The sequence below is a fragment of the Amblyraja radiata genome, chromosome 14, assembly GCF_010909765.2.
Source record: "Amblyraja radiata isolate CabotCenter1 chromosome 14, sAmbRad1.1.pri, whole genome shotgun sequence".
Taxonomy (NCBI): domain Eukaryota; kingdom Metazoa; phylum Chordata; class Chondrichthyes; order Rajiformes; family Rajidae; genus Amblyraja; species Amblyraja radiata.
The window spans coordinates 9682415-9698463 of record NC_045969.1 but is presented as its reverse complement, the minus strand read 5'-3'; the positions used below and the strand labels follow the sequence as shown (position 1 = coordinate 9698463).

General features: G+C 43.7%; 1 protein-coding gene across 3 annotated transcripts in view; it reads left to right on the top strand.

The window, feature by feature from the left end:
- kcnj15 (potassium inwardly rectifying channel subfamily J member 15) overlaps nt 1–14851 on the top strand; it is a 30408-nt gene extending 15557 nt beyond the window's left edge. For 2 of the 3 annotated variants that reach the window (XM_033032486.1, XM_033032485.1), the window contains exon 2: nt 13466–14851. In XM_033032486.1, coding sequence (XP_032888377.1) covers nt 13482–14588 — 1107 coding nt within the window. In that variant the 5' untranslated portion in view covers nt 13466–13481 and the 3' untranslated portion in view covers nt 14589–14851. Of the gene's footprint in view, nt 1–1790; nt 1804–13465 lie in introns of those variants that run through there. The other variant, XM_033032488.1, reaches the window with a different exon arrangement.
- The last annotated feature ends 1198 nt before the right edge of the window (nt 14852–16049 follow it).

Genomic DNA, 16049 nt, shown 5'->3' with positions numbered 1-16049 from the left:
CCCTGATCCCTTTAGCCACAAGGGCCACATCTAACTCCCTCTTAAATATAGCCAATGAACTGGCCTCAACTACCTTCTGTGGGAGAGAATTCCAGAGATTCACCACTCTCTGTGTGAAAAATGTTTTCCTCATCTCGTTCCTAAAAGAGTTCCCCCTTATCCTTAAACTGTGACGCCTTGTTCTGGACTCCCCCAACATCGGGAACAATCTTCCTGCATCTAGCCTGTCCAACCCCTTAAGAATTTTGTAAGTTTCTATAAATCTTCTAAATTCTAGCGAGTACAAACCGAGTCTATCCAGTCTTTCTTCATATGAAAGTCCTGACATCCCAGGAATCAGTCTGGTGAACCTTCTCTGTACTCCCTCTATGGCAAGAATGTCTTTCCTCAGATTAGGAGACCAAAACTGTACGCAATACTCCAGGTGTGGTCTCACCAAGACCCTGTACAACTGCAGTAGAACCTCCCTGCTCCTATACTCAAATCCTTTTGCTATGAATGCTAACATACCATTCGCCTTCTTCACTGCCTGCTGCACCTGCATGCCTACTTTTAATGACTGGTGTACCATGACACCCAGGTCTCGTTGCATCTCCCCCTTTCCTAATCGGCCACCATTCAGATAATAATCTACTTTCCTGTTTTTGCCACCAAAGTGGATAACCTCACATTTATCCACATTATACTGCATCTGCCATGCATTTGCCCACTCACCCAGCCTATCCAAGTCACCTTGCAGCCTCCTAGCATCCTCCTCACAGCTAACACTGCCCCCCAGCTTCGTGTCATCCGCAAACTTGGAGATGTTGCATTCAATTCCCTCGTCCAAATCATTCATATATATCGTAAATATTACGAGCCGCTACGAAATATCTATGGACTCCTACGGCCAACTACGGACTCGCTGCGGACTCCTATGGACTCGCTATGGCCATTCTCCGAGTTTGAATCGAGAGGAAAACGCGGGAGAATTTGTGAGTATCTCGGGATAGAGGGACAGGGGCTTTAATGACCTTATTGTTACGTGATCCAACATCCTGTTTACTGGTCAGTGTTCATATGAAGTTTCGTCTCGCCAGAAGTGCAAAGAAACACAACAAACAGTGTCCCCGTCTACTATAGCTGCACCACAGTGTGCATACATACCTAAAGATTATTAAGATTAGGACGGCACAGTGGCGCAGTGGTAGAGTTGCAGCCTCATAGCACCAGGCACCCAGGTTCGAACCTGACCACTGGTGCTGTCTGTGTGGAGTTTGTACGTTCTCTCTGTGACCTGTATGGGTTTTCTCCGGGTGCTCCGGTTTCCTCCCACACGCCAAAGACATACAGGTTTGGAGGTTAATTGTAACTTGTAAATTGTGCCCAGTGGGAAGGATCGTGCTAGTGTACAGGGCGATCGCTGGTCGGCGCGGACTTGGTGGGCGGAAGGAACTGTTTTCACGCTGTATCTCTAAAGTAAAGATTGATGACACAAGCCTGACTCTGAGGAGCCCAGACTTTGCCCCCCCCCTTCTCCAGAAACATATTTACACTCAGCTTTATTGCTGCGCATGTGTCTCACTGAATCTAACGGCCTGGAAGGAGTCTGAGGTAGTAATTTACAAGGATTTGCGGTACTGCTAACGTTGCAGTGATGTATCCCAGAGTGACTCCATTCAATTGTAGTGAACTCCTCCACCACATTGGAAAGCAGCAGACCTCTCCAATGCTGTAATTAATTGAAAGCACACTTTTCCCCTGGGTTTAGCAAGAGGGTGTGTGTGGTTTCAAATTCCATCTGCATGGAGTTTCTCTCTGAAGGTACTTCACAATGATGGTATCTATGAATGGATGCTGAATAAATCAAACTTCTCGGGGCTCAAATAGTGCAAGGCCTGGATGGAGTGAATGTGGAGAGGATGTTTCCACTAGTTGGAGAGTCTAGGACCAGAGGCCGTAGCCTCAGAATAGAAAAAAAAAACATAGAAAATGGGTGCAGGAGTAGGCCATTCGGCCCTTCGAGCCTGCACCGCCATTCAATATGATCATGGCTGATCATCCAACTCAGTATCCTGTACCTGCCTTCTCTCCATACCCCCTGATCCCTTTAGCCACAAGGGCCACATCTAACTCCCTCTTAAATATAGCCAATGAACTGGCCTCAACTACCTTCTGTGGCAGAGAATTCCAGAGAATAAAAGGACACACCATTAAAAGGAGATGAGTAGGAATTTGTTCAAGAAGGAACTGCAGATGCTGGAAGATCGAAGGTACACAAAAATGCTGGAGAAACTCAGCGGGTGCAGCAGCATCTATGGAGCGAAGGAAATAGGCGACGTTTCGGCCCGAAACGTCGCCTATTTCCTTCGCTCCATAGATGCTGCTGCACCCGCTGAGTTTCTCCAGCATTTTTGAGTAGGAATTTCTTTAGTGAGAGGGTGGTGAATCTGTGGAATTCATTGCCAAGTCAATGGATATTTTTAAGGTGGAGTTTGACAGATTTATGATTAGTACAGGTGTCTGGAGTTGTGGGGCAAAGGCAGGGGAATGGGGTTGAGAGGGAAAGATAGACCAGCCATGATTGAATGGCAGAGTAGACTTGATGGGCTGAATGGCATTATTCTGCTCCTAGAACATATGAACATATGACTCTGTTGTCCTGAATATGTTGAAGATTTGTTTCATTTTAAATGTCAACAAAGTATTTTTATGACACATGTGTGTGTATTAAACAATAGTCTGAGTATACACAAGTGTATTTGCATGACATTGTTCGACTTCATAGGAGGAATTATCCAAGATAAATGAATAGATTTTTCAATAGTCTATGATAACACGTGGTTTTGAAAAAACAGGTAAATATTTAATTAATTCAAAATTACAATGCAAAAAATAGCAATTTCTATCTTTGACGGTTGTTTACTGCTTAAAACATTACCCATAACAGGAGACCTTGCCTCTTCAAGTTGCCCTATTTGTGCACTGATTTATATCATCTTTTCCCATTTCTCTCCCAAAACACTCCCAAATTCATTCCATTCATCCTCTTTGTCAAGCGCTCACCATTTTCAGTTCAGCCTTTGATTTAATCCCACTTTATATCTTGTGTTATTGTACCCAGAACTTGAACTTTTAAACCTGTTCACCACCCAGACGAGTATAACGTCACCTCAGTAATTTACCTCAATCTTCTACGCATGTTCTCCTTCTGAGAGGAACACCCAGATCAGGAGGGTTCAGCTCATGTTCAACATGTCTGTTCCTATCAGAAAACAGGCATGTTCTGAGCTTCTTGTACACTGGGGAGTGTGGAGTCACTGTGTTTCCTTAGTAACCTTCAAACATGTTGTAATTTTCTACTTTTTTGTGTACACGGCTGCGTATTTCTTTCTCCTCATCCATTTTATGCATTTTCATGGGATGTGTGGTAAATAATGCCTAGAGTCTGTCCTTCATTCAATCTGACCAAAAGCCCCTGATTGATGTAGGCAGTTCCGAGGCAAATAATGTACTGGGAAGAGTCCCTGAGTTCACACCATGTTGCATGGCAGATGAGTAGGTATACTGGTCATGTGTAGGAAGGAACTGCAGATGCTGGTTTACATCAAAGAAATAACTCAAATGCTGGAGTAACTCAGAGGGTCAGTCAGCATCTCTGGAGAAAAGTAGTAGGTTAAGTTTCAGGTCGAGACCCTTCTTCGGACTGAAGAAGGTTAATCCAGCATTTTGTGTCTATCTATAATGGTGATGTGTTGTGAGTGAGTATTGTCTTAAAGTCTGAGTTTTGTGCATGTGCATGGAGCTGAGAAATCCATACATCTTCCAGTCACCACACCAAATCCACATGCATGTACATACAATGATACTTGCATACTGGACTGGTACCTCATTAGGTCATAAGTGACAGGAACAGAATTAGGCCATTCAGCCCATCAAGTCTACTCCACCATTCAATCATGGTTGATCTTTCTTTCCCCCCTAACCCCATTCTACTGCCTTCTTCACATAACTCTTGACTCCCATACTAATCAAGAATCTATTAAAAAAAATATCCATTGATGGCCTCCACAGCCTTCGGTTTGTCAGATTAGAATGGGGAGAAGCTTTGAAACGGGAAGAAGGGACATGTGGAGAGGGTGGAAATAATGACGGAAAGATGTATGATCAACGAATTAAGTGTATTCCATCACAGCCCTGATGGCTGTAGAAGGCTGTGCCTTGTAGATGGTGGAAAGGCCTTGGGGTATCAGGAGATGAGCCACTTGTCACAATGTACCTTGGCTTGGACCTGTCTATAGTTGTAGCTGGTCAGACGTGGCTGGTCATTGGTGGTCCTCAGGATGCTGGTAATGTTATTGAATGTCAAAGAAAGATGGTGACGCTCTCTTTTGGTGGAAGTGGTCATTGTTTGGCATTTTGTAGTGGCATCGTTATTTGTTGCTTAGGATAAAAACAAGTAATGCCGGCAAAACTCAGCTTAGGCCTCATTCTTGAATCCTGAGTTCTTTTGACGTTTGTCCTCCAGCTCGGACTCGGCGTTGGACATCAGTTGTCCTCTGTTCTTTTCCCTTTAACCCAGACTCCACTAGATTCTGCTCTTCCTTATTGAATGAAACCCAGGCAGGAGACGGTCAGAGTTCAGGCTGAAGAAGTGTCCCGATCCGAAACGTCAGTTATCCATGTTCTCCAGAGTTGCTGCCTGACTTGCTGAGTTATGCCCCTGTCCCACTTAGGAGACCTAAACAGCAACCTCTGGTGACCTTGCCCATCACCCAAAACAAAAAATCAAGGTCGAGGTGACCTGCAACCTCCTACCACCTCCCACGCATATGTTGAAAACCTTCCTCGACTATGAAGAAAACCGGCTTCGACTAGACCTGCGACTAAAAAAATGATCGGTTTTTAAAACGGCAACCTATTTTTAGTCGAGGCCGGTTTTAATCATGATGAAAAAATAGCAGCAACCTAGATGAAGCCTCGACCACGCGGAAACCACTTTCGACCATTAGGGAGAGTGACCAAAACCTCCGGTGACCTCGTGGAAACCTTGGGTGGTGGGCAAGGTCACCAGAGGTTGCTGTTTAGGTCTCCTAAGTGGGACAGGGGCTTAACTCCAGCACGCTTGTGGCTTGCCAGGGAATAAAAATCCCATTGGCAAATGAACACATGAGTTCAGTTGCAGTATCTGTCCTCACACAGTTATTTTATAACAGGTGGAGTGGATGAGGAATCTGAACAAGTGAAAGCTTATAAGCAAACTATTGCACTGACTTTAGGGCAGGCAACGTTAACCAATGTTGCTAGTGACTCTCTGTAGTTAATGGATTGACTAATTTAGCTGTGTGTTATAGTGGGTTTCAGATTTCTATGCTACTGCAAGTCAATAGCCAAAAGTATTCACTTGTCATAAGTACTGGGACGGGAACAATCCTAGCATGCTACAACTTTATAGACATATTAAATACAATGACACAACCAGTACATTTATAATAGAAAATCATCAATCTAGTAAACCAGTCCATATTGGTGTAAGCACCCACAATGTGTAGTGCAGGAGTTTAAAGCACGTGTATATCTAATAGTGAATTGCACAGTGTTTTTTTACCCAGAGTAGGGGAATCAAAAGCAAGTGTATATATATTTAAGTCAGAAGAAGGGTTCCGACCAAAAACGTCACCTATTCCTTTTCTGCAGTGATGCTGCCTGACCCGCTGAGTTACTCCAGCACTTTGTGTCTATCTTCCATATATATGTTTGAGGTGAAAGGGGCAAGAGCTTCTGCCCCCTCCTCTCCAGTTGAATCACTACCTTTAGCGCGGCGTGGTGGCGCAGCATTAGAGTTCTGCCCTACAGAGCCAGAGACCCGGGTTCGATCCTGACTATGGAAGCTGTCTGGAGTGTGTACATTCTCCCCGTGACCACGAGGGTTTTCTCCGAGATCTTCGGTTTCCTCCCACACTCCAAAGACATACAGGTTTGTACATTAATTGGTTTGCATTAGTGTAAAATTGCCCCTAGTGTGTGTAGAATAGTGTAGGGTGTGCGGGGATCGCTGGTCGGTACGGACTCCGTGGGCCAAAGGGCCTGTTTCAGCGCTGTATCACTAAACTAAACTAAACTAAACTTAAAAAATCTAATACGAACCTGAAAGGCAACTCTTTCACACAGATGGTGGTGGGTATATGGAACGAGCTGCCAGAGGAGGTAGTTGAGGCAGGTACTGTATCAGAATTTAAAAGACACTTGGACAGGTACATGGATAGGAAAGGTTTAGAGGGATATGGGTCAAACGTGGACAAATGGGACTAGTTTAGAAGGGGCATTTTGGTTGTCATGGACAAGCTGGGATGAAGAGTGTGTTTCAGCGCTTATGACTATTAATACTATTCAGCTCAGCTGTTGGCAAAGTGTTGCCACACTTCAGTGACATCTTAGAAAAAGGTTTGCAAAGAATTTGGAATGAGATTTTATAGGTATATCAAACCTTTTTAAAAAGTTTGCAAATAATTGTTTTCACTTGCAGAGTACTAGGTTGACATCGACAACAGTTCTGATTGTTGTTGGAAAATATAGGAAAAGGTTAACATTAAACTTTTGTCTGAAGTTAAACTGCACTTAAAACAAAACGTAAAGGAACACCCGACACCTCCAGCGATTTATAGCCCTTGGGATGTGAAATTAAATACTGTGTCTAATCTGAAAATTCAGTAAGGTGGCACAGTGGCACAGCTGTTGGAGCTGCTGCCTCGCAGTGCCAGAGATCCGGGTTCAATTCTCACCTTGGTTACTGTCTGTGTGGAGTTTGCACGTTCTCCCTGTGACCGTGTGGGTTTGCTCCGGGTACTCTGGTTTCCCCCCCATATCCCAAAGATGTGCGGGTTTGTGGTCTAATTGTCCTCTGTAAAACTGGCACTAGCAAGTCGCGAGTGGAAGAGAAAGAGGGATAACATAGAACCAGTGTGAAGGGGTGATCGATGGTCAGTGTGGGCTCGGTGGAACAAAGGTGCTGTATCTCTAAACTAAACTAGTATTTTCCCGTTTGTGATTATCAGTTTAACTTTCTTCAAACTCTGATGTTTCCAAACTACTGTGAGCTTTGTAGCATTTTAAACATAACGTACTTGCATTTAAATAAATTAAGAACTTTTTAAAAATTCCTGTACACCCTTCTGAGACTGCATTATGCAGCAATGGTTTGGAAAATCACTCGCATTTGTGAGTACATTTACATTTCTATGGTTTTCTTTCTCACATTACTCTAACTTTCCTTGCAAAACATTCCTCAACAAAGAATGTTTTTACAATTGCTCACCACTCTAACTAATGTGAGAGGTAATGAAAATAAAATAAAGGAAAGTCTTCATTTACTTCATGAAAGTCTTTCATGACCTGAAATTCCTTCACAGCCAATTAAGTACTTTTGAAGTGTGGCCACTATTGTAATGAAGGGAAGATAGAAAATGAGGTATATTTTCCATGGGGGCGCCTGGTTCTGTGCAAGTCCAGCTACTCCTCTGTTGACACTAAGAGTTGAAGGGAAAGTTGAAGCTCTTGTTATTTTTTTAATCTGTACTTTCTCTGTAGCTGTGGCACTTCATTGTAATGAAGTGCCATTTTAATGGCAAGCAATATTCACACACCAACATTAGCAACACCTAATGTCACCAATACAAATGCACTTTGTGTCAGTTCTTGCAGATCTATTACTCATTATTCAGACCAGCTCAACTTCTGTGCAGCCAAATCTTATTTATTTTTGCCCTCAGTGCAGGCAGTTGCAAAGATGAAAACAATAGAAATGAAAGATAGAAACATAGAAAATAGGTGCAGGAGTAGGCCATTCGGCCCTTCGAGCCTGCACCGCCATTCGATATGATCATGGCTGATCATCCAACTCAGTATCCTGTACCTGCCTTCTCTCCATACCCCCTGATCCCTTTAGCCACAAGGGCCACATCTAACTCCCTCTTAAATATAGCCAATGAACTGGCCTCAACTACCTTCTGTGGCAGAGAATTCCACAGATTCACCACTCTCTGTGTGAAAAATGTTTTTCTCTATGCCTAACTATGCCTAGGAAGGAACAGCAGATGCTGGTTTACAACGAAGATCGACGCAAAATGCTGGAGTAACTCAGCGAGACAGGCAGCATCTCTGGAGAGAAGGGATGGGTGACGTTTTGGGACGAGCATCAAAGTTGTCATACCTTGAGCAGACTTTGCAGCCGGCAAAATGTGTACGAAGGAACTGCAGATGCTGGTTTACACAGAAGACAGACACCAAATGCTGGTGTAACTCAACGGGACAGACAGAAGCTAGTTCTCTGCCTTGAACCTTAATTTTAGATGATAGGCTTCAGAGATACAGTGCAGAAACAGGCACATCGGCCCACCGAGTCCATGCCAACCCGCACACCTACACTCTTGGGATGATTTACAATTTTTCATCAATGCCAATTAACCTATAAACCTACAAATTGGAGTGTGGGAGGAAACTGGAGCACCTGGAGAAAACCCACTCAGGTCATGGGGAGAACGTTCAAACTCCATACAGACATTACCCATAGTCCAGATCAAACCCGGGTCTCTGGTTCTGTAAGGCAACAACTCTACCACTGCGCCACAAGCAGTTGTCATACCGAGTTGTAATGCACCCAGATAGGATGCGTTTTATGGTGTATATGTGGAATTTGGCCATAGTCATTGGAGACGTGTAGAGATTTCCTTACCCCTCTGAGGAAATAGAGGTGTTGGCATGCTTTCTCACCCGTAGCTTCAATGTGGTTGGTGAGATTTACACCAAGCAACTTGAAGCTCGTGACCAATTTCACTTCAGCACCATTGATACAGACTGGTGTGCAAACTCCACCTCATTTCCTGAAGTCAATACCAGCTCCTTCATTTTGCTGAGGGAGAAGTTGATGCCTTATCACCTTCTTCTAAACTCTTTATCTCATTCCTGTACTCTAACTCAATATTGTTTGACATGTGGCCCACTAGGGTGGTATCATCTGCGAACTTGTAAGTGGAGTTAGAGCAGAATTAGGCTGCACAGGGGTGAGTGTATAGGCAGCATTGTAAGAGGCTAAGAACAGAACCTAGTGGGGTGTCAATGGTGAGATTTCTCATGGAGGATGTATTGTCAGCGACCCTTATTCTTCTTCTATCGAGCCCGGACACAAGATTAGAAGTCGTTCAGCCAGACGGCATGTGCAAACAATGGTGTCTGTCTTGCGCTTCGTGTGTGGTGGTGGAAAGATTGGTGTAAACAGGGCCGCGACGTGAACGCTCTTTCCTTGACGCTTATTGATTGTGGTCTATGGGTCAGGAGGTCAATGATCAGGTTGCAATGGAGGGTACTTAGTCCAATGTCCAAGAGTTTGGACATGAGTTTGGTTGGAATTAAGGTGCTGATGATGGAGTCTGTACTTCAAGAGAGAGTTAGATATAACTCTTAGTAGGTATGTTGCAAAGCCTACCTGAAGCGTCGCTGAAAATCTGTCGCTGCGGGTGTGCGCGATTTTGGTGCCGTTTAGAGGGGGGCGGGTTTAAAACACGATTTTCTCTAGGCTGTTCAAATCGAAGATGTTCAGCCTAGTTAATTATTAACGAAAAATCGCTGGAAGACCCCGTCGCAAAAGCTATTATTAGTTTTAAAGGCCTCGTATAATAGTTATAGTAGTTTAAAAATCAATCTCTAAACCCGCGACCACCAGCAACCGCAGGGTCTCATAGAGCAAACAATTGAAGGTAGGCTGTATATTTTTACATTAAAAAGGGCTTCTTAAGATCCCTTTATACAAAGTTTAATATTGCGAGTAGCTCATTTTGGGCCCATTATATCCCGCAGTATTTTTCTGGGCATTTGAGGCACAAATCTACCGCAATGTGAACGTTCTAAACCAGCGCGTTCACAGGGACCCACTAGAAAGCTGATTTAAATGGACTTTAATTTACAGCAATTGAACACTAAATTCCTTCCATTTGGCCTATAAATTAATGTAAATGAGATTTAAAAATCATGTTTTATTGTGAATTATTTATGAATATTATTTGGACATTTAGGCTATTTAAAAATGTTAATCATTTATTAAGAAATGGATAGACGTTTAGATCTAGTAATTGAAGTCTGAAATTAGCTACAATTAGGTAACTAACTAATTATATGCTTTAATTTCAGGTCATCCAAGTAAGATTATTTTATATTTGTTTCAGAATGCTTCAATCTATGATAACTGAAAATTTCATTCAGTTCTCTTAATTTTTAAGAAAGTTATGGGCTTTTGACTGTTCACGATCACAGCTTTTTTGTTATGTCCATAGAAAATCAATAGGGAACAAGATGCTCATTTCCGAGTATGAAAATGGCCATAACGTTTTAAATACTTGAGATATGAAAGTGAATTAGGTGTCAAATTAAACTTATTTTTATGCTTTATCTGATGGGATAAATTGCAGACTTGATTTTTAAAATCTCAAAATTTTGTAACATTGCTACTCTTAGGGCTCAAGGGATATGGGGAAAAAGCAGGAACGGTACTGATTCTGGATGATCAGCCACGATCATATTGAATGGAGGTGCTAGCTCGAAGGGCCGAATAGCCTACTCCTGTACCTACTTTCTATGTATCTTACAGTGTTCATGTACCTTGGCGCAAGTCCTCAAAATCAGAGATTTTACCACTCCTCTTTATTCCCTATTGGTCATTGAGATCAAGTGCTCAAATATCTGGAAATCAAAGAGAAGGATATGTTTGAGTTCTACAGATCTGATTTTATTGACGAAAAATCTTGTCAACTTCCATCCTTATGGAAAGTTCCACTACGCAGTATTCATTGCATTTTGAGGGGATTTTTCCCATGGTCTTGCCACTCCCTCGGCACCGAATGCCATTCAATTACGTTCTGAATGATCGTGTTTCAATCGCAAACATGTCTCACTGCTATCAATTTTACTCGCCAGAGAAAAACATGTTCTTTCACCCATCTGTCAAAATGTCGAACTCCTTCATCACCCTGTAAACTGCACCAAACCAAAATCATGTTCATGCAATCTGCGAAGTTAGCCCTTTCTCGTCAGTCTGAAGAAGGGTCCCGAAACAAAACATAGCCATTCCATTCCCTGAGCACTGTGAGATGAAGAGGAATTTCTTTAGTCCAGAGGGCAGTGAATCTGTGGAATTCATTGGCACAGGTGGAGATTGATAGATTCTTGATTAGTATGGGCGTCAGGAGTTACAGTACAGGGAGAAGGCAGAAGAATGAGGTTGAGAGGGAACGATAGATCAGCCATGATTGAATGGCGGAGTATACTCGATGGGCTGAATGGCCTAGTGTTGCGCCTATCACTTATGAACTTATGTGCTTTACCCAAGTTTCCAGCATCTGCAGTTCCTTGTGTAACCCATGTTTAATATTGGCATCATTCTGGTGAAGCTCTGCTGAGCCCGCCCCAAGTCCAAAATACCTCACACGAGAGTGATTCCAAATGCATCTGACCGGCAAAACTGAAGTTTAAACCTGCGTTGTAACCCCTTTGAATAGCTAACCAAATACAAAACTTTATTGCTGGACTTTGGGAGATTAGTCTTTTATATGAAACACTACGCCAAGCTCCTCTGTACATCCTGAATATCAATGATCCCATTGTTAAAGTTGGTACAGCGGCCCCCACAAATAGTGCACCTGTATCACAGCTCCAGTGACAATGGATCAATACCATCCTTCGGTCCCGTCTCCGTAAACTTTGCAAGATCTCTCCTTGACTGCGTGCGTTTCCGTCAGGTTCTCCCACAGTCGAGAGTCAAGTCATGCTGTCCAAAATGTTATTATACTTTATTCTGGTTTCCATGGTCAACCACAAGCAGAGGATTTTCCCGATGTTGGGGGAGTCCAGAACCAGGGGCTACAGTTTAAGAATTATGGAGTAAGCCATTTAGAACGGAGACGAGAAAACACTTTTTCTCAGAGAGTTGTGAGTCTGTGGAATTTTCTGCCTCAGAGGGCGGTGGAGGCCGGTTCTCTGGATGCTTTCCAGAGAGAGCTAGGTAGGGCTCTTAAAAATAGCGGAGTCAGGGGATATGGGGAGAAAGCAGGAACGGGGATGATCAGCCATGGGGATGATCAGGTGATTGGGGATGATCAGCCATGATCACATTGAATGGTGGTGCTGGCTTGAAGGGCCGAATGGCCAACTCCTGCACCTATTGCCAATTGTCTATTGAGTTCATGCACACAATCCCTTGAAAGTGGCACTATAGGTAGATAGGGTGGTAAAGAGGGTTTTGGGTTCATTGGCCTTCATCAGCCAGGGTACGGACATTCGAACATGATGTTATTGTTGCACAAGACGTTGGTGAGGTGAAGGTTGGAGAATTGCATTCAGTTTTGGTCAAACTTTCAGCAGGAAGGATGTCATTAGGGCTGGATAGAGTTCAGAATAATATACAGGGATTTACAGGAAATTAGGTCAGGTAGAAACAAGAAACAAGGATGATTATCTATACCAAAGATTGACAGAAAGTGCTGGAGTAACTCAGCGGGCCAGGCAGCGTCTTTGGAGAAAACGGATGGGTGACATTTTGGGTCGGGACCCTTCTCCAGACTGAAAAGCCTGAAGAAGGGTCCCGACACGAAACGTCACCCATCCTTTTTCTCAGAAAAGCTGCCTGAGCCGCTGACCTCACAGCCCCCAGACCTCCAGTACTTTGTGGCTCAGTTAGGGATAGGGGTGGGAACTTGCAACCTTCACGTGGTCCACGTGATCAAATAGAACGAGTTGTCCTACAACTTTAGGCTGTGCACGCCATATGCAAGAAGAAGAATTAGGGATAGTATTTGATCCATAGAAGAGACAGATAAATGGCCCAAGAAAGCAGAATACTGGACCAGACATAGTTTAGAGCTCAGCAAAGGAGGTCCAAGAGATTAATTAAGAGAAAAATTATCTGTGTAAGCTTTCAGGAATGAAATATAGTTACATTTGGAATACAATCAACTGACTTTCCAGCATATCATTGAATAAAACCATTAAGGGATGTACTTTAGACTTTAGAGATACAGTGTGGAAACTTTGGCCCATCAAGTCGGTGCTGACCAATGGTCACCCCATTCACTAGCACTATCCTACACACCAGGGCCAATTTACAATTTTACCGAAGCCGATTAACCTACAAATCTGTATGTCTTTGGGATGTGGGAGGAAACCGGATCTCCCGGAGAAAACCCACGCAGTCGCACGGAGAACGTACAAACTCCGTGCAGAGGATATACCAACTCCGTACGTTTCTAGACAAGATGTTTAAGTGAATAAATGTAACTGGAACCATGTGGAAATTAAGTGTTGCAAATGAACTATATTCTGTTAAAGTGCTTGTTTTCATACGTATTTCTATATCAGTTACTGACTTGCGCATCTGTGCAGTATTCATTGCAACATTCCCAGAGTATTTAACAAACCTCTTTGTTGCCCATCTGTCCGGTAGATCATTGCTTTTCAAGATGGAGAACTCCGAGAACGTTAGCATGATTTCCCACAGCATAAGACGACGCGTCGTGTCGAAGAATGGCCACAACAACGTGAAGATTGACCAAGTAGACGGCTGGGCCTTCCTCTACCTCCAAGATCTCTGGACCACCGTCATCGACATGAAATGGCGCTACAAACTAACCCTCTTCACCGCCACGTTTGTGATGACCTGGTTTCTTTTTGGGATCCTGTGGTACGCCATTGCGTTCGTTCACGGGGACTTGGAGTTACTCCACCCACCGGCCAACCACACGCCGTGCGTCGTCAACATCGAGACCTTAACGGGAGCGTTCCTGTTTTCCCTCGAGTCCCAGACGACCATCGGCTACGGCTTCCGCTGCATTACGGAGGAGTGCCCGTTCGCCATCATCCTGCTGATCACTCAGCTGGTCATCACCACGCTGGCGGAGATCTTCGTCACGGGCACCTTCCTGGCCAAGATCGCCAGGCCGAAAAAGCGCTCGGAGACCATCAGGTTCAGCTACCACGCCGCCGTCGCCATACGGGACAACAAGCTGTGCCTCATGCTGCGTGTGGCCAACATGAGGAAGAGCCTTCTCCTCCAGTGCCAGCTCACTGGGAAATTCCTACACAACCACATCACAGAGGAAGGGGAGATCATTAAACTCAGGCAGGAACACGTGGACTTTCAAGTGGACACCGGCTCCGTGAGTCCATTCCTCATTTTCCCCTTGACTTTTTATCACAGCATTGACGAGAAAAGCCCCCTGAACAGGTATACATCAGCTAATCTGAGGAATAAGGACTTTGAGTTGGTCGTCATCTTAAATGCTACGGTGGAGTCCACTGGTGCCGCTTGCCAGATCAGAACCTCTTACGTGCCCGAGGAGATACTCTGGGGCTACGAGTTCATGCCTCTCATGTCACTGTCACCTGATGGGAAATACCTGGTGGACTTCAGTTTCTTCGATAAGCTCAGGAAGAGCTCCAATCCTTACTTTGCCTCCAATGTCCTTGGGTACGGGGACATTGACAAGCTAAAGCTTGAAGAGCAGTACCGAGAGGATGAACAGAACAACCTGATCAGTCGAATCCAAACAGTTCATAGCAATGTCTAACAATATCTTCAGGACCCAATATGACACGGACAATTTCAATGCCTTTTGAAAGCTTTGTAATTAACAGACATCTGTTTGGTACATCATAGACATTCAGTAAGGACACCTACATTGAAAGAAATCCTTCAGTTAAAGCCAATGTCGCAAGGATCCCAGTGGCTTTATGCATCAAGATCAAAAATAGTAAAAAAAACATTAAGGGGGAAAACTGCTAGTGTTTTCATTTGATTTTCTGCTTTCTTAAAATTTCATGATGTACCTAACTTTTCTAGCAGCACCTTTTCGAGATCATTGTTCCTCAGATCTAGTTCAGGTTATTATTCTTTCTCATCTTTAAATAAGCAATGATAGCTACTGTTTTTAACTTTGTCGCATGCTTTGTTCGTTTTCTGCCTTACTCAAAGCTGCAATCAGCTCCACTCTTGGCTTCACCTTACAACCTATCTCATTGTGTCTTAACTGGTGCTTACCAGATAGGAATCGTAGACTAATCATGGAATTATATCACACCACACAGAATCATTTTGCCCATTCCGTCCATCCTCACCAGGGATTCATCTATTCCAAACCCATTTACCATCACCTTCTCATGAGTTCATAGGTTCACAAATTATAGAATTAGGCCCCATCAAGTCTGCTCCACCATTTAATCGTGGCTGATCTATCTTTCACTCACAACCCCATTCTCCTGCCTTCTCCCCGTAACCCATGACACCCACATTAATCGAGAATTTAAAAATATCCATTGACTTGGCCTCCACAGCCATTTGTGGCAATGGATTTCACAGATTCACCACACTCGGGCTAAAGAAATTTCCCCTCATCTCCTTTCTAAAGGCATGTCCTTTTATTCTGAGGCTATGACCTTTCGTCCTCGACTCTCCCACTAGTGGAAACATCCTCTCCGCATCCACTCTATCCAGGCTTTTCACTGTTCGGTAAATTTCAATGAGGTGTCCCCTCATCCTTCTAAACTCTAGCGAGTACAGGTTCAGTGTCGTCAAACGTTCATCATTTGTTGACCCAATCATTCCTAGGATCATTCTCGTAAACGTCCTCTGGACCCTCTCCAAAACCAACATATCCTTCCTCAGATACGGGGCCCAAAACTACTCACAATACTCCTGATGTGGTCTGACAAGTGCCTTATAATTCAAGTCCTCTTGAAATCAATTTACAAGAGCATTATATTTACCTTCCTTACTACCAATTCTACTTGCAAATTAACTTTTTGGGAATCTGATTTCTCTGCCTTTCGTAGGCATGGCTGAGGTATTAGTGGCTTTCAATCCCATCCATTTTGATTAAGTAATATCTTATGTTAGTGCAGGTCACATACTGAAAACATACTGCCATTGTGCCAAACACTGCAGCCTTAATGCCTTCTCAGAGTTTGGACTATTGGCACAGGAGAACAGAGGGCTCTCTTTCTGTTGCTTCAAGCTATTTGCCCAGAATGTT